At 41.7% G+C, this 25,243-nt stretch overlaps 1 protein-coding gene across 1 annotated transcript in view; it reads left to right on the top strand.

Annotated features, from left to right (window-relative positions):
* Positions 1-25,243, top strand: part of HACD2 (3-hydroxyacyl-CoA dehydratase 2) — a 93,005-nt gene that overhangs the window by 60,012 nt on the left and 7,750 nt on the right. Inside the window, exon 5 of the mRNA XM_080918668.1 lies at positions 23,705-23,826. Coding sequence (XP_080774794.1) covers positions 23,705-23,826 — 122 coding nt within the window. The remainder of the gene's footprint in view (positions 1-23,704; positions 23,827-25,243) is intronic.

The raw sequence follows: 25,243 nt of genomic DNA, 5'->3' as shown, positions 1-25,243 counted from the left end.
GTCAATCTCTTGATCCCTGAAGATGTCTAAACTTACTATGGGGGAAGAATGCAAAATAATTTTGTGCCTACTTTTAATAACCACATTTTAAAAAACTAAAACAAGAAAATACATTCTTGTATTACATATAGCTTTTTGTTCTCATTCTTAGCTCTTATGGTGTTAGAAGACTATTATACATATTTCTATGTGTATTTCTTCCTCCTACACCTTTTTGTTTATACTATAATGTTTTTCATTGTAACCAGTAACTCCTTATTTTATTTGCCAGTATTTTCAAGTAACCTCAAGTCTTTCTGTTGTACCTCAATTGTATCCTTTTGTCTCCAGTGCTAGGGAGTGAACCCGGAGTCTTGCATGTGATAGACAAGCATTTTACCACTGAGCCACCTCCCCAGCCTCATCCCACATGCTCTTTGAACTTGACTATGGTCCTGGCTCAAGCCTCCTGAGTGGTACAAGTACAAGCCTGTACCACCAGGCCTAGCTCCTTCCTTACATCTTCAATGGGTTATTATGTGGATTCAGTGCATGTGATGCAACTGTTGAGTCACTTTGCTGATACAGGTGGATATTGATTATTTCAGCATTGATGCCTTGCCCACTTCAGTGACCACTCTTCTGCTTATTACGATAGTTGCCAAAGCAGGTGGGCAAGCACCCAAAAATGCTTGCAGTTCAAATGAAGCAATTCTGTAAGATTCCCAGATTTCCTAGACAGACCAGTGAAACAGACTGTCTAAAAAGCTATTAAACGTCTCTGTAGATTACAAGTGCTAGGCATGGCTGTCATCTCCATAACCACACTGCCCGCCAGATGTGGAGTCTTGACATTTAGCAGGTAGTTTCCAATATAATATTACACTTAAGTGTCATTACATATGCGTATTCACAAATTGTTTCTCTGCAGCTAAAGTGATCCAGTTTCTGCTAACATTAACATGCCATTTTCAGAAAATCCTAGTATAGTACATTTCACCATCTCTTTGTCACCTCTTAGGGCTCTGCATCTTTCATGCACCCAGTTCTCTGCACCCAGTTGGTCAGCTGACTTATGAATTTCTTGAGTAAATAGAGTTGGTATTTTTGCTGACCCATGATTTCATTCCATTTCTCTGGACATAACTGTTCATTTGTCATTTTGTTGATTCCAGTACATTTTCTGCTCTGCCTCCACTCCATCCCCAGTTTGCCTGACAGCCAAGTTGAAAAGCTTGCTTCTGTGTTTTCCGGGGCCAGCCTGCTTGCTCTCTGTCACCTATTCCTAAGTCCTGTGTCTTAGCCAAATGCCATGTTTCTGTCTTAGAGTTTCTTAGAACTGTAATTCTACTTGCTGTGTCTAACATTGCCTATGACTTCCCTTCCATTTCCTGAAGTATCTGAAACACAACTGTCTTACCTAGCTCTGTGTGCTGTGACTGTAGGAACGTGTAACTAATGTATCCACTTTTGTATCTCTAGGTTTCCTTGTTACCTTCTTCCCCAAAGGGGACAGCAAGTATTACATTCTCTGTGGGCTTGATTCTTTCCCTGTCTTCTGTGCTCATTCCTCTTGATATTTTGGTTTTTTTCTTGTTGTTGTTGTTTGTTTGTTGTTTTGTTTTGTTTTTCAAGACAGGGTTGTCTGTATAGCCCTGGCTGTTCTGGACCACACTGGCCTCAAACTCAGATTCACCTCCCTCTGCCTTCCCAGTGTGCGCCACTGCTGTCGGGCTCCTCTTGGTTTATTATTGTGTTTTTGGTTTGTTTTTAATTGTTTGTGTGTTTATGCCCTGGAATTTTTTTTTTTTTTTTTTGTGATGTGCTAAGGTAGAGCTCATAAACCTTTTAAGATCTAACTATATTGAAGTATATCCCCACCCCATGTGTCTCTCCTTTTAAAAACAAACAAACAAACAAACAAACAAACAAACAAACAAACAGGCTCTTATGCAGCCCAGAGCCTTTGACCCTCCAGCTTCTACCTCCCAAGGTGCAACCACATCCAGCTTCAGGTTTTTTCCTTTTAAGAGACCTTATAAGACAAGCATCCTCCCTTGCCATTTTATTTCTTTAGCCCGGGATGCCAGCCGTGTCGGTGCTGTAATGTACACTGTGGAACTAAAGGTGATCAGAGAGTGTTCTCTTGAAAACAAGAGCTCCCTCTTCCACTTGACAGCACAGTAACAAGGATGCTGACTTAAGTATCTTAAGTAGGCCTGATGGTGCTCTATCCAGTGATTGGGAGACAGAGGCGGGCTGATTTCTATGAGTTTTAAACCAGCCAGCCAGGGATACAGAAAGAGATCCTGTCTCAAAAAAAAAAAAAAAAAAAGTCTGATCCTGAAGCTTTTCATTTACCTATGTACCAAATACTCATTTCCTTCTAAAGAGACTGTACATATGAGCAAAGAAAAGCTGTGGCACAGCGGCCAACCTGGAGTAAGAGGGGAGTTAGCAGAGGTAATCCACAACTCTAGCTGACCCGCTTCCTTTCTCAAGTTCCTTTCTGTCCCAGGTCTGAACTGGCTGGTTCAACATCTGGCCACTGCTGGTACTTGCTCCCCTACTCTCTATCTGGGTCTGAGTGTGTGTCTTCTCATTCAACTGAGTCAGGACCAGCATCCTTAAAGCGAATGGTGGTGGGCATGTGTTCTCTTTGTTTCTTATCATGACTCCCCTTCAAAAACAAAAACCCGCATATCTTTGCTTGTTCTGAAACAGCTAAGCTTGGCTTCAGACTCCGAGACACATAACTAGACCACTGTTAGATTCTGTCCTTGACTTGGCCCTCTGCAAAAGCCACCACAAATCTTCCTGAATCTTAAGAGCACCCTGATGCTCTTCCAATAGAAACCCCAAGACTTCTGTGGAAAACAGCTGGGGAAGTTCAAGACTATTATTTTGTATTCAACCAAATGACTTTACTGGGAGTGATCTTCATAAAATAAAACTAAACCTCAAAGATAAAGCCTTGACTCCTGATCTTACTGTTTGCCACAACTGGAACAAGGGTTGTTACCCCCACACTCTTTGGTACCTCTTTGTGGCACACTGCTGGCCTTCCTGACATTTACTCTACTGCTCTTGCCATTTGTCAAGGGGCTTCCAAATGCTTAATACTCTGAAGTCAGTATTAAGAATTTAGTGTCTGATGCCTTATTATTGTACTAATTATTGTTTGATACATTATAATTTACAGAAGCTTTATCATTTATTCTTGGCTACTGTCTCTGGAGGTAGATTGGACAAAGTTGGACTTCTAAGTTCTGGGTCTTCAAACGACATCACAGTTGGCTTCCTGCCACAGTTGGAAACTGCTGCATGGGTTGTCCTCATTGTCCTTTTGCTGACTTGTCATTGCTTGGTGGAGTAGAGAGCCCTTGCCTAAGATCCAGGGCTATGCTTCCTATTCAGCACCTCATTTTGCGCTGTGCATATTGAGGTGTGATTCTTTTATTACATCTTGCGCACACCTTGTGCAGATCAGTAGTGAACCTCCTCTCAGGACTTACCTGCAGCACTTTGCTTTTGGGTGTTTGTTTTGTTGTGTATTTTGCTTCCTTTTTAGTCACAGGGTGTTTACTTAGTTTCCTTTCTGTTGCTGTGACAAAAACACCTTGAGAAAAGCAACTTTAAGGGAGAAAGGGCTTTGCACCTACAGTTCCAGACACATGCTGACACTGATGGGAATTAAACAGGAACATGGAGGGGCTTATCACAGCCAGTCCGTAGCAGAAAGAGAATAAATGAATATATTCTTCTTATACTCAGCCAGTTGCTGCTACTTACAGTGGGCTTCATCTTCCCATATCAGTAACTATCAAGACAGTCCTCCATAGGCATTTCCACAGGCCAGCTTCATCTAGACCAGTGCTTCTCAACTTCACAATGCTGGAACCCTTTAATATAGTTCCTCGTGCTGTGGTGACCTCCAGCCATAAAATTATTTTTGTTGCTACTTCATAACTGTAATTTTGCTACTACTATAAATCATAAAATATTTTTGGAGATAGAACTTTGCCAAAAGTGTCATGATCCACAGGTTGAAAACCACTGATGTAAAACAACCAGTCCCTCACAGAGACTCTTCTCAGGAGATTCTAGGTTGTGTAAGGTCAATTAACTATTAATTAATTCTCCTGTCTTCCAAGCTGGCCTTCAATTCCTACATAGCTGAGGATGTTCTTAAACTCTTCTCCTTCCCTCTCTACCCTAAGAATTGTGACTCCAGGTACATGCTGCCATGCCTGGTGTTATAGCGTGGTGGGCAAACACTCCTGACTGAGACATATCCCCATCCTACTGCTCTCATGGCTCAAGGACGAGCCCGATTCCTGTGCTTGTCTGCTGTAAAGCACTAAGACTTTCTATAGTTAGCATTCATGGCCCATTTGGACCAGAACTACCAAGAATGTTGTTTCAGGTCCCACCCCACACTTGACAGAGAATCTCTGAAACCAGGGCCAAGGAATGAACATTTTTCAGAAAATCTGAATTCTGACTTGGAGAAATGCCCTAAAAATACCTGTGCTCTGTACATCTCACCTCCTGTCTCAGTTCTCATCCCCAGACTGAGAGGGAGGGAGAGATTGATGAAGTACGCTGTAAGGGGGTCCATGACTGGAGTGCCACTGACCATCTTTTTAAAGCTGGTGTATGTAGGATATTTTTATTGAGTACCAGCAGATAGATATTATTAAATGTCATATTTTAATTATACTAGAAAAACTATTTTTTTAGATCAAAACATTCTAGCAAGTTTTTTCTCAAATTCTAGTATATGTAAAAATAGACTAGAAATTTTGTTAGAATTTGTATTTTGATTTATAGATATATAGGATTGTTTCCCCCCCGGGTGTGTTCCTAACCTGCTCTCATGCACATGGCTGTACACACACACACATAGAAGATTCATTTAGGTATTTTATGTGTGTGAGCATTTTTATCTGCATGTGTGTATGTGTGTGCACCACATATGTACATAATGCCTTAGAAAGGTCAGAAAAGGGGGTTAGATCCCTGGAACTAGGATTGTGGATGTTTGGAGCCACCATGTGGGCGCTAGGAACTAAATCTGGGTCCTCTGCCACAGCAGCAAGTATTCTTAACCACAGAGCCACCTCTCTAGTCCCACATATACACCTTTTAAAACATAAAATAGGGGCTTTCAAAGCTTTCATTCTTTGTAAAGCTTTCAAAGAGAAAAAAGCTACATACTTCTGATATATGGCGGCACACAAAAGGAGGAATTGGGGCATACTGAGGAGGGTTAGGAACAGTTCTGAAACTTTGCAAGGCAAACATCTGGCATATGTGAAAGTTCTTTTGAGCATCCTGCTTGGGGGAGGGGTAGAGTTCTTCCATTTGTAGCTCTGTGTTTTAGCTATTGAGCTGGCTCCACAAGGCTTTTGCATCTTTTCTCAGCAGACATCCTACATTCCTGGTATGTCTTGTTAACTTCTGTACCACTGACAAAAATACCTAGGAAGTCAGGGTTCTGTAATTCTCCAGTATCACAGCCCTGTACAAATTCCAGGCATTCTGACTCCTCAGGAGAGAAGTCAGTGGCTGGGGCTAGGAATATATTAGATTGCTTATCTAATATGGAATAAATTCAGTTTATGAACTGGGTATAGAAACTTCTGCATGCACAAGAATCGGAAGTTCAAAATGGTCATCAGTTATATAGGGATTTGAAAGGTAACCTGGAATACTTAAGATCCTGTCTCAACAACAATAAAAGGTCAGTGGTAGGCTGGAGAGATGGCTCAGCAGTTAAGAGCACTGGATGCTCTTCCAGAGGTCCTGGGTTCAGTTCCCAACACCCATATGACAGCTCATAACTGTCTGTAACTCCTATTCCAGGGATCCAATATCCTCACATAGACATACATGTAAGACCAATGTATACAAAATAAAAATTGTGTGTGTGTGTGTGTGTGTGTGTGTGTGTGTGTGTGTGTGTGTGTGCCAAAAAAAAAAAAAAAAAGTACTTACTGGCTACTATTCCTGAAGACCTGAGTTCAGTCCCCAGTACCCACATGATGGTGATACTCACAGCTGGTCCCAGAGGCTTCTGGTTTCCACAGGCACCACATTCACATGGTTCATTCACCACCAGGTGAACTATAAAATAAACAAACTTTTAAATAAAAAAGTGGTCAAAGCTGGAGAAACAAAGCACTGACTGTTCTTCCACAGGTATTGAGTTCAATTCCCAGCAACCACATGGTAGTTCACAACCATTTATAATGTTATCTGATGCCCTCTTCTGGCATGCAGGTATACATGCAGATAGGACACTCATAGATAAAATAAATAAATAAATAAATTTTTTAAAAAAGTAGCCAGTCTTGGAATGGCAACAGTGTTTCTCCCTACTCCCAGGGTGTTCTGGTGACCTCCCTGGGGATTTCCTGCTCCTCCAGTATTGGTAGGTTACAGGATGACAAGGGCTACAACAGAGCCATCTGAGATTCCTAATTGAGGGACATCATATGAGATAATCCTAAGTTGGTGGGCTGCAGAGATCCCTATTATGAAAATCCTTAAAATTCCTTTAAACCACTAAGTGTAACTCCTGTGTAGGTTCTGGCATTTTCTTCATATAGTGGCTTTTGCTGTTGAACAGTTTAAAGGAAGCTGAAAAAGAAAGTCAGGGGCATCCAGAGGAGACAAAGCACCCTCTCATCTGTTTGGTTGGTGAGGTATGAAATGCAGCTGCTTCACACTAAGTTCTAGTGTTGTAGAACATGGAGGCTTCACACAGGTCATGCACAGGAGGAGGTGATGATTTGTCTCTGAGGCTTTTTTTGCGCTGCCTGCCTCTGCCTCTGCCTCACAGTTGTGAAGTTAGAGTGTGTGAGAACACAGTGGGGGCAGTGAGGAATCGTCAGCAGCTGTGGGAAGGGGCTAATCCTGGAGGTAGTTTTCTCTTTCTTTCCCCCTGGTCCCCATTTTTTCTATTCTTCTTTGCTGGTCCTCCAGCTGGGTCTGCAGAGTGCCCATGCTGCCCATCTTGTCGCTGGAGGGCTCACAGCTTCTTTTCTGTGGCTACACGTGTGCCTTGGCCGTGTTGTGGCCTTTCCAGCAGATCGCACCACAAGCTTAGTGAGACGGGCAGACAGAGCATCTTTGTATCCTTACTGTTCAAGGAGATGAGATGCTGCCTTTAGAGTGTGTCATTGTTTTCCTGAAGGCTGTGCCTGGACTGGACCATGCCTGTCTCTCCTGTGCCCTTCCCACAGTGGTATTCCATACAACTCAGTCTCCTCTATTCCCCTTGAAAGCTAGGCATCCAGTGTTCCCCTTCCATCTATTTCCTTACTTTCTATTTTAAACACTCCTGTAGGTGGGTGCACATCACCTTCACTTTTAAAATTATCCCACTCCTAAAGGCAAAAACTTTATTTGATTGTTAATCAGGCACTGTCAAGCTTTAGACAGCTCTTGGATAAAGGCAACACACTAGAATATCATTTCCACATCTGGTAATTGTGGGCACTTAGTGATTATGCTTCTAACTGCCTGCTGAATTGTTCTTTTGCTATTGCCTGTCTTGGATTATTGTGGCAAAATCAGAATGTCTTATTTTTCTCTCAGTTTTCTGCTTATTAACTTCCAATATTGTACTTCGGAATACGGAAGATATGTAGATCCATTATGCTTGGCCTAAGTTCACTTCTGCCATTTCGTGCTCTCTCTTTCTCCCATGGTCTTAAGCCCCTCAATTCCTGCCAGACTCCATTAGAACACATGTCATTTAAAATAGGGTGTCTTCTGATAGTTTAGTCAGTTGTTTGTTTAAAAACTGCATCCATCTTTGTAAACAGTTGAAAGTTAGCCTCACTCCCTGCAGAGGTGGTCCTCCTCATCACCTCAGAGCTGAGTAAGTTCAAGCTCATTAAGGCAGGAAAGTGACAGTTTCCTTAACTTAGTGTGTTTCTGTTCTGGGGTCCATGCTGCACCCCACATTCTTCTCATCCAGGGCCATTCCCCTACAAACATCCAGCACACAAAGCTCCCCGAGCCCGTCTAAAATGTGACACACAGCATCCCCAGGTTCAGCATGAGAAGAGACAGCTACACCGGTCATTTCTCTGGCATCTTATGAAGTTGTCTTCATTCTGAGAAGTGCCATTCAGAAGAGGATGGTCGGGGGCTCTCAGGAAGTGTCCTGCCCACTTTGCTGAGGTCTCTGAGAAGCAACCTGCACTGGCCTGCCCTGTAGTACCAGTCCTTCCAGGATGAAGAACAACCTACTTCTTTCTCATTGTTTCTGTCCCAGATCTTAGGGTATTTTGTGCATTTTGTATTTTAGTCTCTTAAAATATTAATGGTCCTTCCATATAATGGATATTATGGAAACATCTGTGCAGCACCCTGCATTTTTCCCAGGTTCGACAGTTATGGCACAGTAGATTATTGTTGGAACATGCTTTCTCCAGGCATATGCACTATTGGGCAGTGTCAACATATGCAGTGTAGTTGTCTGTCAGTACCAGGCAGCGTCGGAACAAACCTGGTTTCTTGCAGTCCTCAGATTACCAAACATGTTTGGCTTTTGACATCAAGGACACAGAGTGAAGAAAAAAGTGTTACTTGGACTTAATAGTTTCCCAAATAAACAAACAAATCTTTACTGGCTGGGGGCAAGCTGAGCAATAGCATGAGAGACAAAGCGTGTGTCACAGAACTGCCTAAGTTGTGATGTCAGAGAGTTGTTAGCAGTGAGCTCCAGCACTTGCGCTCTCATGGGAAGAGCACTGCCTTAGACACAAATGCATGCGCTCCGCTCTCTTTATTTTATCCGGTTAGATTTCTCATGTGCATTTTTCTCATGCTCTGTAAATGACTATGATACATTAAAAAAAAAAAAAAAGCAGAAAGCAGGAGTGCTTGGTATGTTGTTCTTCAACTAAAGGACTGCTAATTTTAAACAAATCCCCAATAGTGAAGGTGGCTTTCATGGTCCTCTCCCTGATGCAGGGTTGGATCTGATGACCAGGTGCAATTCCACATGGCCTCACCCTTCTCACCCTTCAGAGAGGTTGTTCACTCTGACAGCATATCCCAGATTCACCCTTGTGGAGAAGTGAAGCATGTCACATGCCTTTTCTCTCTGGTTTGAGTTAAATGACACCAGTGGAGTACAGTCAGCATTGTTATTATCTGCGTGAATTCAGAGAGCCTTGTTTCCCACTGTAAAAGTGAGGTGATTGGCATGCATCGTGAGCATGGCTAAATATGTCAGCAAAGCCAAGAGAAGTTAAAAGGTTTGACCTATAAAAGTGCTTTTAAACAGTTTCTACAGTACAGTGAATGGCATTCTTAAAGCATTGATTAATATTCATTTGGAAACTTTTTAATATGTGGGAAGAACTCTTCTCTGGCAGAGCAGCCCCTCATATACTGTAGCTTTTTTCAAAACACATTTATTTTGAAGCATGAAGGAAAACATCTTAAGAATCCTGGTGCTTTCTACCTCCTGAGAGCCATCCTGTTCAGCAAACACAGTCCGGTGACTGTTGGCCATCCTGCAGCCCACAGGGGAACCTGAAAGTTACTCCTGTTCTTATGCTTCTAGAGAAGACATACAAAGTATACATACCTTCCTGTGTTTAGGAAAGACGGTCTAGTAACCATTTTTTACTTTAATTATCAGAACACCCATGTTCAAACTGCCATCATATGTGGTTATGTATCATGAAAGAAGTAAGGCATATTACTAAGTGTCTGCATTTTCCAGAGAGGACCCTTACAAGTCTGGTATAAAACCCTGGTAAGATGGACTTGATACGTGTGTGTGTGTGTGTGTGTGTGTGTGTGTGTGTGTGTGTGTGTGTGTGTGTGTGCACGCAGGGCCTGCTTTGCCTAAAATGGGGAAACTAACTTTGTTCTTTTCAGATTGCTGCCATAAATGTTTGTTTTGAACTTGACAGTTTCTCTGCTTCTCCCTTTTACCTTTTGCTCTGGCTCTACCAAAATAGCCTGAGTTTGAAAGTTTTGTGTCCTGCCTTCCGTCTGTGCTGGTGTCTGTCTGTCTGACTGGGTCAGCAGTGCTGATGTCTGTCTTACTGTGTCCACTATAAAGGGCCATCTCTTGAGTCTATGACTTGAAGAGAAAATGCACTGTGTAGTTCTGGAGAGCCTAGAGCTTTTCAGGTGTGCTCCACTGCATTACCTTACCATCTGGAGTCAAGGCTCAGCTGGTGACGTAAGGACTGGTGAGTGTAAGCCACCTCATAAAAGCAGCCAGTGTGTGCCTCAACTAGTCATTGCCAGATCCAGTCTGAGTTTCTTAGAAAAAGGCAAAAATCCAGACATTAAATTTCACATTAAAATATGGAATCTCCCGATTAAAAAATAAAAACAAAAAACCTAATTGAAATATTTTAACACACTGTACAAATCCAAACAGAACATCCATGGACAGAGACCACTGGGTACTGTTTTTATCTCTGCTCCGAGAGCTTTTGTTTGTACTTCCTATTTTTTGAAACTTGTGCACTTACTACACTGCGCAGAATAATTATTTACATATATGATTCCATTGGCTGTATCCAGATCTAGCATCCAGATGTTATATTTCTGACAGTGATAAGGCCCTTGCCCCTTGGGAAGGACAGCTGGCAGGCTGTGGTGTAAGTGTACCCCAGTGTATCACAGCAACCTTATGCTGGGAATGTTGTCCTTTGAGCTATTGTTGCTGTTCTTACGGATACCTTAGTTAATAAGATACTTATTGGATTAGATATGACCCCATTCTGATAGAATCTCGCACACAGGCTGTACTGAGGGTGAGAGCTGTGTGAAAGCGTTGCAGTCATTAACACTCGTTGGAAGTAGGAGACTCAACTAGGACTAAGGGAAAGTGTTATCAAAGGCCAGTAGCCAGTGAAAGCCGTGGTATGACTCCAAAGGCAAAAGTCTCCATATGAGAAAACCAAGATTCAGAGAGGGTAACTTGCTCTAAGAAGTGCTTCTAAGAAGTCTTGAAGGTCTTTTGCCTTCCAGAGTTGCAGTTGGAACCAGACACAGTGACATTGTGATAAGGCTAGCCAACTTAAAGTACTTCTTGATACTTTCATACATTCTAGAAAATGGGCTGGACACATAGAAAGCCATAAGCTAGACAAATGGAATACTTGAATATTCAGAGCTGCATGCTTGGCTATGTATGCCATAATGCAGGATTGATTGTGAGTTGCTTGTTGAATGCATGCCTATTGTTTTTCTTAGTGCATGTTCTGTTCAGAAAAGTTGACTTTGTACAGAGTGACTTGGTAGACCAAGATCACCATCCACATCTAAAGTAACCCACTGGGCTGATGATGTGGCTTAGTGAGTAAAGGCTACCTACCCACCACCTGGGCCCTACATGGTATCGAGAGAACTGATACTTGGGAGTTCTCCTCTCACCTACATACACACACACACACACACACAATAAATAAAATCTTTTCCTTGGTTTTGTTTATTTGTTAAGTCGTCCAGGCTGGAGCGATGGCTGGTGATTAAGAGCACTGGTTGCTCTTCCAGAAGACGCAAGCTCAATACCCAGCCCCCACATGGCAGCTCACAACTCTCTGTAACTCCAGTCTCAGAGGACCTGAAGCTTGCTGCTGCCCTCTATAGATAGTATATACACATGCTACACAGGCATGCATGCAAAACACCCACACATACAAAATAGCAAATGTTGTCCTGGGCTGGGTATGGTAGTTCATCCTTGTAATCTTAACATTTTGGAGGCTGAGACAGGAGGATTCTAAGTTTGAGACTAACTTGGGCTATATAATGAGACTGTGTCTCAAATTGCTGCCAGAAGAAGGAGGAGGGGGAAGACAAAGAAGAGAAGAGCCCTTAGTTATTGTGTTACAATGGTAAGAATGTTTTGATCAGTTTCCTTTGTCACTATAATTTTTTTAAAAATGTGTGTGAATAGCAACACATTTTTCTCACCTGTAAATGGAGTAAACAGTGGTTTTTAAAAATTACTTAGTTCATGTTTTCCATTAAAAATAATAGTATTTTAGCCAGACATGTTGGCACATGCCTTTAATTCTAGTACTCAAGAGGTAGAGACATGTAGATCTCTGCAATGGCCATCCTGGTCTATATAGTAAGTTCTAAGATAACCAGGACTATGTATCAAGACCCTATCTCAAACAAATAAACAAAAAAGGTATTTTCTGGCTTATCATGTATCCTGTAATGGGTTTAATCATAAAGAATAAAGTATATGAAATTGTTGTGTTAAAAGATAAAGAATCCAAATGTCTGTTTTTAAACCACCTTATCTGTGTTTTTATATTTTACTAAGGATACATTTTTAAATAAACAACTAAGTCAGTTACTTTTGTATTCAAGTTAAAGAAAGGATGGAGGTTGTCCTTGTGTTCTCTGTCCTAGTCCTTCAGCCTGTGTAACTGGCTAAGGGTCAGTCCAAGGCCTTAGCATCCTCCGGCTGGGCTGCAGACAAGGAGAAATGCAGTTCCTGTCCTCATAAGGACTGCAGTCTAGCACAGGCCAGCCACATCAGGCAGACCACAACACAACCAGGCATGGATAGATAGTGCTCTGACCCCTTGTCCTGCTCAATTGCCCCAACCCAATGAGCCACGCCCATCTCCCACACTCCACTGGGAGTTAACATATACAAAGTACTCAGAGCAGCCCTTTTAAAGGATCCAGTGAACTAATGTGTTGATTACATACTAGCAATTATATAGCCCAATCCTTTCAAGACAGTGTGGTGATGACAGTCCATGTAACAGTTTCGAAGCCTTTTCTATGTCCCGAGCTTTCTAGCAGAAATATAATTGACTTTTCACATAGAAAGTAATATGTTCTTTATACTTATTAAAATAGTTTCACAGTAACTGGTGAAATTTTCTACATAATTACTTTTATCCTGCTTAAGGAATAATTATCCCTGCTAATGGGAACTATCATTATCATAATCATGATTATTATCCTAATCTAAAGCATTTATTAAGAATTTGATTTTGGCTTCTAACTAGGCTAGCCCTTCTTCAAAGCAAGTTTGTGACCTGCCCTTGGGGTTTTTATTCTCTCAGACAGTAAAAATGATAGCATAGCTCAGGGCCAGCCTTCAACCTGTTAGTCTTTCTCAAAGACCCATGTTGATAAGTTTTCTTTAATACATGTTCTTGTCTTTCCTAAGACTATTTCATAACCTGCCTATCCAGCATATTCTGGTGCCTTATTTCTTCTAAACAGTGTACAAGCCTGGTAGTGATTATATTTCCTTCTGAATTGACTTCTAGGGTACTTGCTTATTTTGGAGATTTTCTTTGGTTTTCGTCTTTATTCATTTATCTCTTGAGTATGTAGATGCAAGCAGAGCTGCTTGGAGGACAACTTGGGGATGTCAGTTCTTTTCTTCCACGATGTAGGGTTTCAGAGGTCAACTTAGGTCTTCAGCCTTGGTGGCAAGCGCCTTTACCTGCTGAGCCATTTCACTGAACCTTGTAGTTTTTGAAACAAGGTCTCACCATATAGCTCTAACTGGTCTACAACTTACTAGAAAGACCAGACTGAACTCAGACTTATAGCAATCTTCCTGCTTCTGTCCCACAACAGATATGAGTTGTTTTCCCTTTTTTCTTATATGTGTGGTGTGTATGTATGTGTGTTTGCAATATGTGTGTACATACAAGTGTGCCAGTATGGGTGGATGCATTTCCAGTTGCACGTGGAGGTCCCAGGTCAACATGTCTTCCTCAATCTCTGTCCAACTTACTCTTTTGAGGGAGCTTCTCAGTCAAACCCAGATTTCCCCGATATGGCTGGTCTCACTAGCCAACTTGCTCTAGGAGTCTTATTTGTCCTTTTGTTCTTTTCCTAGTGTGAGCCACCCCCTACAGCTTACAGCCAGATGGATTTTATACTTTGTTTTATTTTATTTCTTGGAGACAGTCTCACTATGTACCCCTGACTGCCCTGGAGCTCACTCTGCCTGCCTCTGCCTCCTGAGTGCTGGGATTAAAGGTGTGCACCACCATGCCCAGCCCCTGAGATGTTTTTCAAAAGATGTTCTCAGTGATACAGTGCTTGCCTAGCATACACTGAGCCCTCAGTTCAGTCCTAATATTTCTAATTAATTTTTCACATAGAAATTATTGTGTTCTTTGTGCTTACTAAAATGATTTCATGGTAGTTGGTGAAAATTTTTACCAAAGAAAAAGGAAATGTTTTTATTTTGAAATCATTTCAAACTCACAGAAAAGTTGTCACAACAATACAGTGAGCTGTATACCTATACCTCAGATCTTTCACCTTGGCATTTTACTACATCCATTGTTTATATATGTGTGTATGTGCATCATTGTTTTTCTTATTCTGAACCTTGAGAGTAAGGTATGCATGACATTCTCTTGCTTTCAAATACTTAGGTGTGGGAATCGTGTACTTAGTACCTGTATGTAGCCCTCCAGATAAGAAAGTCCTCTTACCTATTCTATGAGGCCCATGCACACTTCACTAACTTTCCAAACAGTGCATGCATGTACAAACAATATAGATATATACATACTCTAGATGTATCTGCATATGCATGCACACATGTGTATATACAAGGAGGTGTGCTGTCTGCCTCAGGTACTATGCTAAGCACAACAGGAGGTAAGGTAACAGGTGTTTATGTCACCTGTCAGGCCTCAGTCTAGAAAGCCCCTCCATCTTTGACATGTGCACCCTGTGCTCACATCCTTAACAGTTTTCAAGAGCATACTTTATAGTGGCCTCCAACCTAGATCCATCCAGTTTCCTCATAACAATTCAAGCCATGCATTTTTGGTAGGAAACCTACAAAAATGGTCCTCTGTGCTCCTTGGGAGGTAGCATGGCAGCTTCCTGGTTCTTTCCTCTTACTTCCATATGCATACCTTATGAAGTGAAAAGTTCCCAAACTTACCTTATACTTCCCTGCCTTTGCAAGAGCCACTTACTAAGAAGTCCAGGTCCCTTCTGGTGGAGAGTTGTATTAATCATGGTCTGGGGCTGGAGAGATGGCTCAGCAGTTACGAGCATTGACTGTTCCTCCAGTGGTTCTGGTCCAGCAACCACATGGTAGCTCATAACCATCTTTAATGGGATTCGATGCCCTATTCTGGTTTGTCTGAAGACAACGACAGTGTACTCACACATATAAAAAAATAAATAAATCTTTAAAAAATTAAGAACAGAGACAAATGGATCTTTGTTTAAGAAAGAAAGAAAGAGCAAATGAATGAATGAATTAGGGTCTGAAAATCCCCACATGCAGGACAGTGAGCACAATGCCAACCCCTAACCAAGAAGGTATTATTCACAGCTGATATCTGCTGGGAGACAGACAGAAAGTCAGTTTGGCCAATGAAGTGACACAATCCAGGGCAGGCCCTATGCTCAGAAATGGTTAACCAGTATAAGTCAGACCATGGGGTTTTGTATGCTTTTTTGTCTTTTGGGTTGGGGTTTAGGTATGTTGTTTGTTTTGTTTGTCTTTAAGAGAGAAAGAACATGAGGTTAGGTAGGTAGGAGTATCTAGGAGGAGAAATAATTTGATCAAAACATGATTTTTTTAATTTAAAATTGCACTTTAAAAAGAATTGGAGTTTGAGCAGTTGAAGAGCTTACAGCTCTAGAGATGCTATTGATTGCTGATGTGTTCTGTATAGAAAACTAAGGCATACTTCCCTGTATATATGCATACATGCACTTACATTTAAAAGTACTTCTGTAGCTAACTTGTATGTGCATGTGAATATATGTATATGTTTTGAGGTTAGACTGATTCCTCCAATGCTTGAGTCTAGTGCTCTCATTTCATCTTTGCAAATATCTCCATCAAGAGCAGGAAGCCTAAAGTAGGTGTGTGTGTGTGTGTGTGTGTGTGTGTGTGTGCATGTGCATTCGTCATTGTGTCTGTGTAGCTATCTGAGACCAAAAGAGGGCATCTAGATTCTCTGGAACTAGAACACCATATGGGTGCTGGGAACTGAAAGCCCATTGTCTGCAAGAGTAGCAAGTGCTTAACACTGAGCCATCTCTCCAGCCAGAAGCCTCTTTTTCTTAGTTGGCTTATTTACTCAGTTAGCTATTTCTTTATTCCAAGTACCTAGTTTCCCAACCACACTAACCATTTATTTCATACATGTATGGCCCAGAACCAAAAAGGCATATTAGAAATGTTGAAGGTTAAGGTTGGATTTTCAGAGCTTTACTTTCATTGTAAGATGGGAATCTGTGAGGCAGTTTATGTACAGAAGCACTTGGTGTATAAGAGCTCAGACCATCGATACAATAGCTTTATTGTTGCCTATATAGCATTGAAAAGAGTAAGCAAAGAAGTTGAATAAGCATTCATCTTTTTATCAAAGAGGAACACACACAGTAGGCACAGGATCCTAAGATGCTCTGATGTGAGCAGCCGACCTATGCATGGTCTTGCATAAATACTTCCTTTCCCCACAGTGTGTTGGCTGTAGACATAGTCTGTGTCATAGACCATCATTTTGGTCAGGACAGCAGTGATCACAAAATATAGCTGAACAGACTATTGCTGGTGACTTGTATGTGGTGACTCTGATGTAAGCATCCACCTTACAAAAGTGCAGCACTTGGGGGTTTTACACTCTAGGTGTGCATTCTAGTTTATCACTTAGATTATGACCTCAGGACACACTTATCAAACAAGAAAATCATACTGACTGTACTTCAGTCCTTCAGATTCAGCCGTTCCAAGGAATGCTGGAGAAAGATACTATTTGTGTGGTACAGAGGGGTCATAGGACGGGCACAAAGTTGAGAAGTTTGATGAACCTATTATAAGGGTTAGCTGATGAGCCAAATTGGTGGGATTGGTTTGAGTTGGGTTGCTTTTTGTTTTGTTTTGGTATTTTTGAGAAAGAGTTTCTCTGTGTAATAGCCCTGGCTATCCTGGAATTCACTCTAGACCAGGTTGACATCAGCTCTGCCTCTTAAGTGCTGGTATTAAAGGTATGTGCCACCACTCCCCAATTTTTTTTTTTTTTTTTTTTTTTTTTTTTTTTTTTTTTTTTTGAGACAGCCTCACTACATAGTCTTGTTTGTCTTGGAACTTACTATGTAAACCAGGCTAGTTTTGAACTCACAGAGATCCACCTACCTCTGTCTTCTGGGTGCTGGGATTAGAGACATGTGCCACCATACCTGGCTGTATTACATTTTTTAAGGAGTATAAAAAGCAACCAAGATTTTTTTTAAGTTTTTATGTCATGCACAACCCAAATTATTTACTCTATAGGGCTTCTTAAAAGAAAAATATTTGGCTTAGAACATTGCTTTAGGCCACATAGTGCCCTGTCCCTGCACACAGGTCAAATGCATTGTCCAGATGCCTGTGTTGAAGACATGATCTTAGTGTTGATGCTATGTGGACAGGAGCCTTTGGAGGACAGTTGCATTTAGCTGAGTTATAAAGAATTAGTATCCTTATAGAATACCAAAAAGCTCCCTTCTCCAACTTCATGTAAGGCTGCATCAGGAAGGTAGCTACCCACAAGTCAAGAGAAGCTCCCAACACAGCTGTCACACTGCCACCCTGGTGCAGCCTTCATCCTCTGCAGCTGGGAGGGAATTGTCTTCATTGTCTAGGGTGGGCAGTCTGTTTGGACAGGCTAAGATACATGTGCATGGTGTTCTAGTCCCATCCCATATTTTACTGTAACCGTATCACATCACTTCCTCCCTCCTGTCTTCTCTCTTCCCAGGGGAAGGGATGTTAAGAAGAAAAAAGAAGGCTTGCCATAGCTTGGTCTCAGAAGTTCTTTGACATAAATGGAGTGATAAACAGCAGACCTCGAAGTACTAAGAAGAATGGGGTTTCTGTAATAGCAGCTTGCCTGTGTGCACCATCTGTCTTTCTTTGCATGTAACAAAAGTGACAGCTTTCCATGCGCTGACAGTTCCGTGCTTTTAAAGTCAGACATATGATGCTATTTGTGTGTAAAGGTTTTTCTCCTGTGCCCATTTGTTTTTCCAGCTTGGATTTCTATGTAAACTCCCTTGGCTAAACCACACAAGCCACCTACACGATACCTCCTTCCTGGCTTCAGATCAGGGATAGGAGCCAGTGCCTGTGGTGTGCAGTGGGATCTAGCACACTGCACCAGTGAGGTACCTCTGCTAACCCTCTATGTGCCTTCATTATGAACATGCATCTCTGAGAAACAGCTGCCTGTAAGACACTCGGGGGACAGGGAAGTGGCTCAGTTAACATTGTTTGCCTAGCATGTACAAAGCTCTCAATATAAACCAGTATAGTGGCGCATGCCTGTAATCCAGATCCAAGATGTGTGGACAGAAAGACCAGAAAGTCAAGGTCATCCTCAGCTATATAGAGAGGCTAGAAACCCTGTGTTTAAGAAAAAAGACATCTGTGGATGCCTGTCCTACCCTGCTCTCTGTCCTTTCTAAGCCTTAATAAATCCCAGTTGTCACCCTTTCTCCCCTTTGCCTCATGTGACCCCTTCCCCCCTTAAAAGTCAGTATTATTTATTTATAGAAAACCTTGTTTTTAAACTATTAATTTTTAAAATTAATTGTAATTTTTAAAAATTCACCATTTTAGGTAACCACTACTTTTTGGCAAATTTAGCAAGTTGTGCAAACAACATACCTTAATCTAGTTTTAGAACATTCTGTCACTTAAGATGATGCTTTGTGCCCTTCTATAGTTAACTGGTGCTCCCAGCCTCTAGCCATCACTTTTTGTCGCCAAATTTGCCCATTTCTAGACAGTGGCTACTTATAGTCGGCTTCTTTACAGCGTGGCAAATGTCTTTGCTGGTTTGTTTAGCTCCTCTGTTGTAGCACACACTGATTGCCTTCCTTCATGTTGCTGACTCATATTCTGTTGTATGAATATGTATTATATGTCCCCTGTTACTAGATATTTCAGCTGTTTAAACTTTTTTCACAGTTACGAGTTGTGACACTCCATGAATATTTGTGTGCACCCCCCCACACACACACACACACTTTTAAATGTTGCTGTGTAACGTAGGCTGACTTGAAATCCAGGATCCTCTTGCCTCAGTCTTCCGAGTGCTAGGATTTAAGTGTATACCCCATACTCAGCTGTACATCTCTTAATCTTTTTTTTTAAGATTCTTCTCTCATACAGTACATCCTGGCTACAGTTTCCTCCACTCCTCCAGATCCACTCCCCCTTGGTTTCCCTTCAGAAAGGACAGGCCTCCAAGAGACAACAGCCAAACGTGACAAAACAAGAAAAAGTAAGACAAGACTAAGGCCCTCATACTGAAACTAGACAAGGCAATCTAACAAGAAGAGTCTCAAGAGAAGCAAAAGAGTGAAGAGAGATACACCCACTCCTGCTGTTAGAAGCCACACGAAGACAGCAAGCTAACGGCCATGGCTATAAGAGAGGACCTGCTGTGTAGACCTCTACAGGCCCTGAGCTTGCTATTTCAGTCTGCTGTGCTCCCTACTTAGCTGAGTCAGTGGGCCAAGTCCTTCTGGGATCCTCCATACCTCTTCCATGGGATTCCTCAGGCCCCACAGGGAGGGACAGATAGACACCTCCAATTTAGACTCTCTCCGAATAATGTCTTGCTTTGGGTCTTTGCACCCAGTTTCATCTACTGCCAGAGGAAGCCTCTTGGATGGCAGCTGGACAAGGCACTTACCTATGAGTGTAGGAGAATGTCATTAGTAATCATTTCATTCTTTGTGCTTTTGTTTGACCGATTGTGTTTGGTTCTACCCTAGGTCTCTGGGCTGTTCAGTATCTAGTTTCCTGACCATCCAGACAGTGGGTTCCCTCTTGTAACATGGGCCTCAAGTTAAACCAGATACTGCTTAGCCACTCCCACAAGTTCTATGCTACCATTGCTCCAGCACATCCTGTAGTCAGAACAGATAAGTTGAAGATTTGGTGTTTGGGTTTCTCTTTTGGCAGCCTGTAGTATACCTTCCCACACAAAAGGGAATGTAGGGTGAAGGCTCCATCTATGCAGACACCAGCTTGACCTCTGTATATTCAACGAGCTCCTCTTAGTCTCGATAATAAAGTTGTACATCTCTATTTCTTAATTTGAAATAGCTCAGTTGCTGGTTATGGCTCTCCCACTCTCAGCACATAGGCAAAGGCAGGAAGACAATGACAAATTTGACATCAGCCTGGCTGTTAGTGAATCCTAGACTCTCCAGGGTTACGCTGTCTCCAAAACAAATAAAGAGAACTGAGCTGGATTTTTTAAAATACTTGTCCTTTGCCTTCTCAAAATCCCTTCCTAAGCCACACTAGTCTAAAAGAACTTCATGAAGCTATTAATCATTTAATTGCTACCCCCTAATAGATAGGAGGCTCCCCGCATGTTGGAATAATTGTCCCAACTCTTGCTTTCAAAAACAAAAAGTACATTTTCATCCAGTGTAAGAGGCATTAATTCCACGCAGCCCTAGGACCAGATCTGTATTGGATCTGAGAAAGCTAAATAGTAGGGCATGGTCTGCTGAAGACTTTTCTGTCAAGAAAGAATAAATAGTCTGGTCCCACCCACCCTGCTTCCTCCCCATCTCCTTCCTCCAGCCCCCGCTGGGACTGGATCTCATGATGCTAGTCTGTCCAGTGACTTTCTAGGTGAAGGCTATTCAGTTCCTTTCCAAGGCACTGCACAGACACCCTTGCCAGCTCCCCACCCAGCTCACCCATTCTGTAGGATTCTTCCTTGGTGAGAGACTGTAGATTTAAGTCCAAGGCCCAGGATCCTGCAGCTTTAGAAGGTAGCAGGTATTTTTGGCCAGCTAGTCATTGATGTTGGTTTTCTGATTTCAGACCAACATCTTATTCCTTTTGCCTTTATCCATTAGTCTCATATTAATGGTGTCCTTCTTACATGCCCTCTGTTTCCTTTTCCCGCCTAAGCTCTGCCAGTTAGCTCAAGCATTCTTTTGACAGACTCTGATCTATTTAGAATGTAGCCGTGGGGACAGGACTGTAGTAGTAAGAGGCTGAGTGCTGAACATGTGGTTTATGTCCTCATACCCTGTTGGCTCCCATCTCCTGGGTTCATGAGCCAGAGTATTTTTTAGTCTATACTGAAGCTATTTTGCTGTTGAATTATATAAGACATTATATTTCTTTACGTTGACTTTGACATAATTAAGTTTTTAACTTATTTTTATTATGGTGAAATATATATGACATTTGCCATTTTTGGTCATTGTTGAGCGTACAATACAGTTACTTGAAGTGCATTCCCATGATTGCCTTCCAGCCACAGAATTTTCTTCAACTTCCCAAACTGAGACTCCAGTTAAACAACAGTACTCCTCCCGCTTTTCTGCCCAGCTCCAAGCAGCGTTGTCTTTACTTTTCTTATCTCTCAATTTGAACACTCACATGCTGCATGCGAGTGGAATCAAACAGTGTTTGTCCTTTTGCAAGTGGCATATTTAACTGATAATAATCTTCAAGGTTCATTCATCCATGTTGTAACAAATGTGAGAGTTTTCTTAAGGCTTTATAATATTCCTTCTTATGTGTGTGCACATAGATGCATGCAGTTGTTGATACATTCACCCATTGATGGACGTGGCTTTTATCCACTTTTTGACTGCTGTGACTAATGCTGCTGTGACATGACCTACAGATTGATACCAAGTCAGGCCTTATTGGTGCTCTTGTTGATTTTAATCCATTACATTTTGTCTTGGTTTTTGTTGTTAAATAATTTCTACAAATCAGAAAGATTTACCTCTGACTTTATTCAAATCTCTTCTTGTTTTAAATTTATGTATATGGGTGTTTTGCCTGCATGTATGTTTATGTACCATGTGTGTGCCTTGTGACAACAGAGGACAAAAAATGGCATCAGATCCTCTGAAACTGGGGTTAGGGTGATTGCAAGCCACAAAGTAGGTCCCCTGGAAATACTCTTAACCTCTAAGCTATCTCTCTACCTCTCCAAATCCCATCTTACTATTGATCTGAAGTTAGAATTGTACAACATGGCCATTTCCCTAATCCCGACCTTTGAAAGAGTAAGTGTAAAAACTACCTGCTTGGCCAGGTCAAAGTGAGAAGTTTGGGGTTTGTCTGCATATTTAGTACCCATCTACATGCAGGCCACTAAGATGATGCAAAGCAATATTAGATATTAAGAAAGGAACTGAGTCTTAGAGTGAGCTGAGTAGGTTGAATCCCTTTACTTCACAGATAGTTGTAAAGGTTTTTCCTGTGAAAAGCACACACTCAGCTTCCAAGATGGGGAGTATAGAACACTGGAGTCAAAAGTCTTTAAGCCAGGTTTTAGCCATAGCTGTAATAAATCATACTAATAAAATAAATCTATAGAAACTGTACATCACTGTCAGATAACAAGGGTTACAAAGTCCATGAAAAGCTACACATCCTATAAACTTAAAATTTGGTATCCATGGGCTTTAAGCAAAGCTTTATGGCAGACTCGGCCCTCAGTATGAGCTTTAAAGGCACTTACTTGGCTCTGGCCTTACCGTGGCTAATAGAAAAGCACCAGGAAAGCAAAAAGTACTCCTGCTCTTGACAGTATGAAATTCTTATTATTTTTAGAGAATAGTAACCATGCATTTATGAAGTTCTTTGTCAGAGCAATTTAGTTAATAGCTATGTAAATGACTACTTACTTCACTGTGTAGGTGGATCACTCCATGTACACTTTCTGAGAAAGAATGGAAGTGCTGAAAACTGTTGGCTCTGCAGATGGAGAGAAGCAAAAGTGAAGTCAGGAACACTGCACCTTTGTCACTAGGGGTTGGGATGAGACAGAAATCAGCACATAGTAGTCTGCTTAGTTCACTTAGTAGGACTTCTAACTCATAGCCAACTCGCCAACCATGAAGGACATGGGAAGCAGAAGTGGATCTCAGTACAAGCTTGTCTGTTGGGTTTTGCTCACAAAGGATTACTATAAATTCAGCTATAGTAAGGTGGAAGGGTGCTGGAGTCTTTGTTTACAGCCATAAATTCCCCTGATACAGCACCTATCAAACACGTAAGGGGACTTCACTAGGGTAATCCTTTTTCCAGCATAAGAACAGGCAGTATCAACATGCTTCTGGTTCTAGGTATTTACTGTAAGTGAGAAGGCGGCTTGTCTTCTCACAGAGGGCGTGAGCCTGGGTCTGAGGAAGATGTCATCAGTGACCAGCATGAGCACCTACCTGGTAGATGGTCTGTACCTCTTCCCTTAAGTTCGTCACCTGAACTTTAATCCTCACATTTGCATTCTGGAAATGTCCTCAGATTCCCAGCTGTCACACTAATTGCACTCAGACTCTTGGTGATGGATCCCAGGCTTCCCACCCGATTGTCCTCCCAGCCTCCTCCTCTGCCTGCCTACTTCTGACTCCCACCACCTCACTGTCTCCTTATCAGCACAGCAAAGACACTTGCTGTAGTTGTCTCTTCCTGAGGGATCTTGCTCATCCGTTCCCTTCCCAGCAGCTCCTACCAATCCACAAGATGAGTCTCCTGTCAGGAGCCTCTGCAGAACTGTTATAGGTACTGTGTCTTTGATCAGCAAGCCCTCTCTAAGATGTGCTGCAGCCATTGAGGACAGCTAGGTCACTGTGGCTGTGCAGCTCTGCAGGTTATGCACATTATAAAACGGCTCTATCCGAACGTTCCTTTGTTTGCTCTTACATCTTTTTTCTTTTTCTCCAGGTGCAGGGTGAAGACAGTGTACTTCTGTTTGTTATTGCCTGGACAATTACGGAAATTATCCGTTACTCGTTTTACACATTCAGCCTATTAAACCATCTGCCTTACATCATCAAATGGGCCAGGTAAGGAAGTACATACAAGCACTGATTTTCTGAGGACCCACACCGTATTTGTCCTTTATTGCCTGAATATTGCCTCAAGCTTCCTAAAACTAAAGTTGGATAGGATGGAGGGATTTTACCAGAAGGGTCTTGACTTTTATCTACAGAAATACTATTCTAAGGTCTTTATATTTTACTTAGATTATTTTTATTAAAATCTTTCCTTTTCAGTTAAGTCATCCAACAGAGATGTAATATAGTATCTGTTTTTGTTCTTATTCAGTTTAGCTGATGAACTTTTCCACTGTGGTGATTTCTGGTCCATGTCTACATCTCCCACTCTTGCTTTGTCAAGAAACTATGATTCTCAAGGTCATTTTTACTTAATAACAAACATTACATGGTTTTCTCAGCTTATAAGTTTTATTTTACTTTGATTATTTTTACCAGTAATATTAAGAATCCAGGCACGTGGGGCTGGAGAGATGGCTCAGCAGTTAAGAGCATTGACTGTTCTTCCATAGGTCCTGAGTTTAATTCCCAGCAACCACATGGTGGCTCACAACCATCTGTAATGGGATCTGATGCCCTCTTCTGGTGGGTCTGAAAAGAGGAACAGTGCATTTACTCACATTAAAGAAAGAAACAAAGAAAGAAGGAAGGAAGAATGAATTCAGGCATGGTGATTCATCTCTTTGTAATCCCAGAACTTGGGAAGCTGAGGCAGGAAAATTGCCACAAATTCTGGCCACAGAATGAGATTCTGGTCTCAATAACAATGACAAAATTTAATTATGACTTGGACAAAAGGCTGATGGCACAACTGTTTATCCAGTTGTGATTTTTGTGCAAAGAACTGAGGGGTGAGGAGAACAGAGCAGAAAGGTCTAAACTGACTTTGACGCTAAGACACCCCATTCCTAAAAAGAAGACAGTTAATTACTACACCGTTTGTGAGTTTAGTGATTGAGCAATTCACTTTCCAACATTTCAGGGACATGAGCCTTTTGTTCTTTTTTTTTTTTTTAATAGACTATATTTGGGGGAGGTGGGGGGAAAGGAAAGCATAACAACTCCCAACCAACTTGCACTGCCATCAGTACTGCCACCATAAAGGCTGTTTGTCTGTGGGGACACTTGAGGGCTGAGCTTTGGCTTTGTTCTCAGAGAATTCTTTGGTCTATGGACAGTTCTTTTGCCTAATGATCTAGGTTGGCAACAGGCAATATGACTTCTTTCCCAGCAGATTTTTATGCCTGGAAGCTTAATCCAGGTTAATCTTGAACCCTAAACAAGTTGTTTTCTTAAATCCGAGCTGAAGATTTCTACAGGGACCATGATGCCTCAGATGTGTATTAGTGTGTCGTCTACAGGTGTGTTTCTGTGTCACGTACATGCCTGCTGCCTGCAGAGGTCACAAGAGAGTTTTGGATCTCTT

This window comes from Micromys minutus (genome assembly GCF_963924665.1).
Source record: "Micromys minutus genome assembly, chromosome: 7".
Taxonomy (NCBI): domain Eukaryota; kingdom Metazoa; phylum Chordata; class Mammalia; order Rodentia; family Muridae; genus Micromys; species Micromys minutus.
Note: the sequence above shows the minus strand (reverse complement) of the source record. Positions and strands in the feature narration are given on the sequence as shown.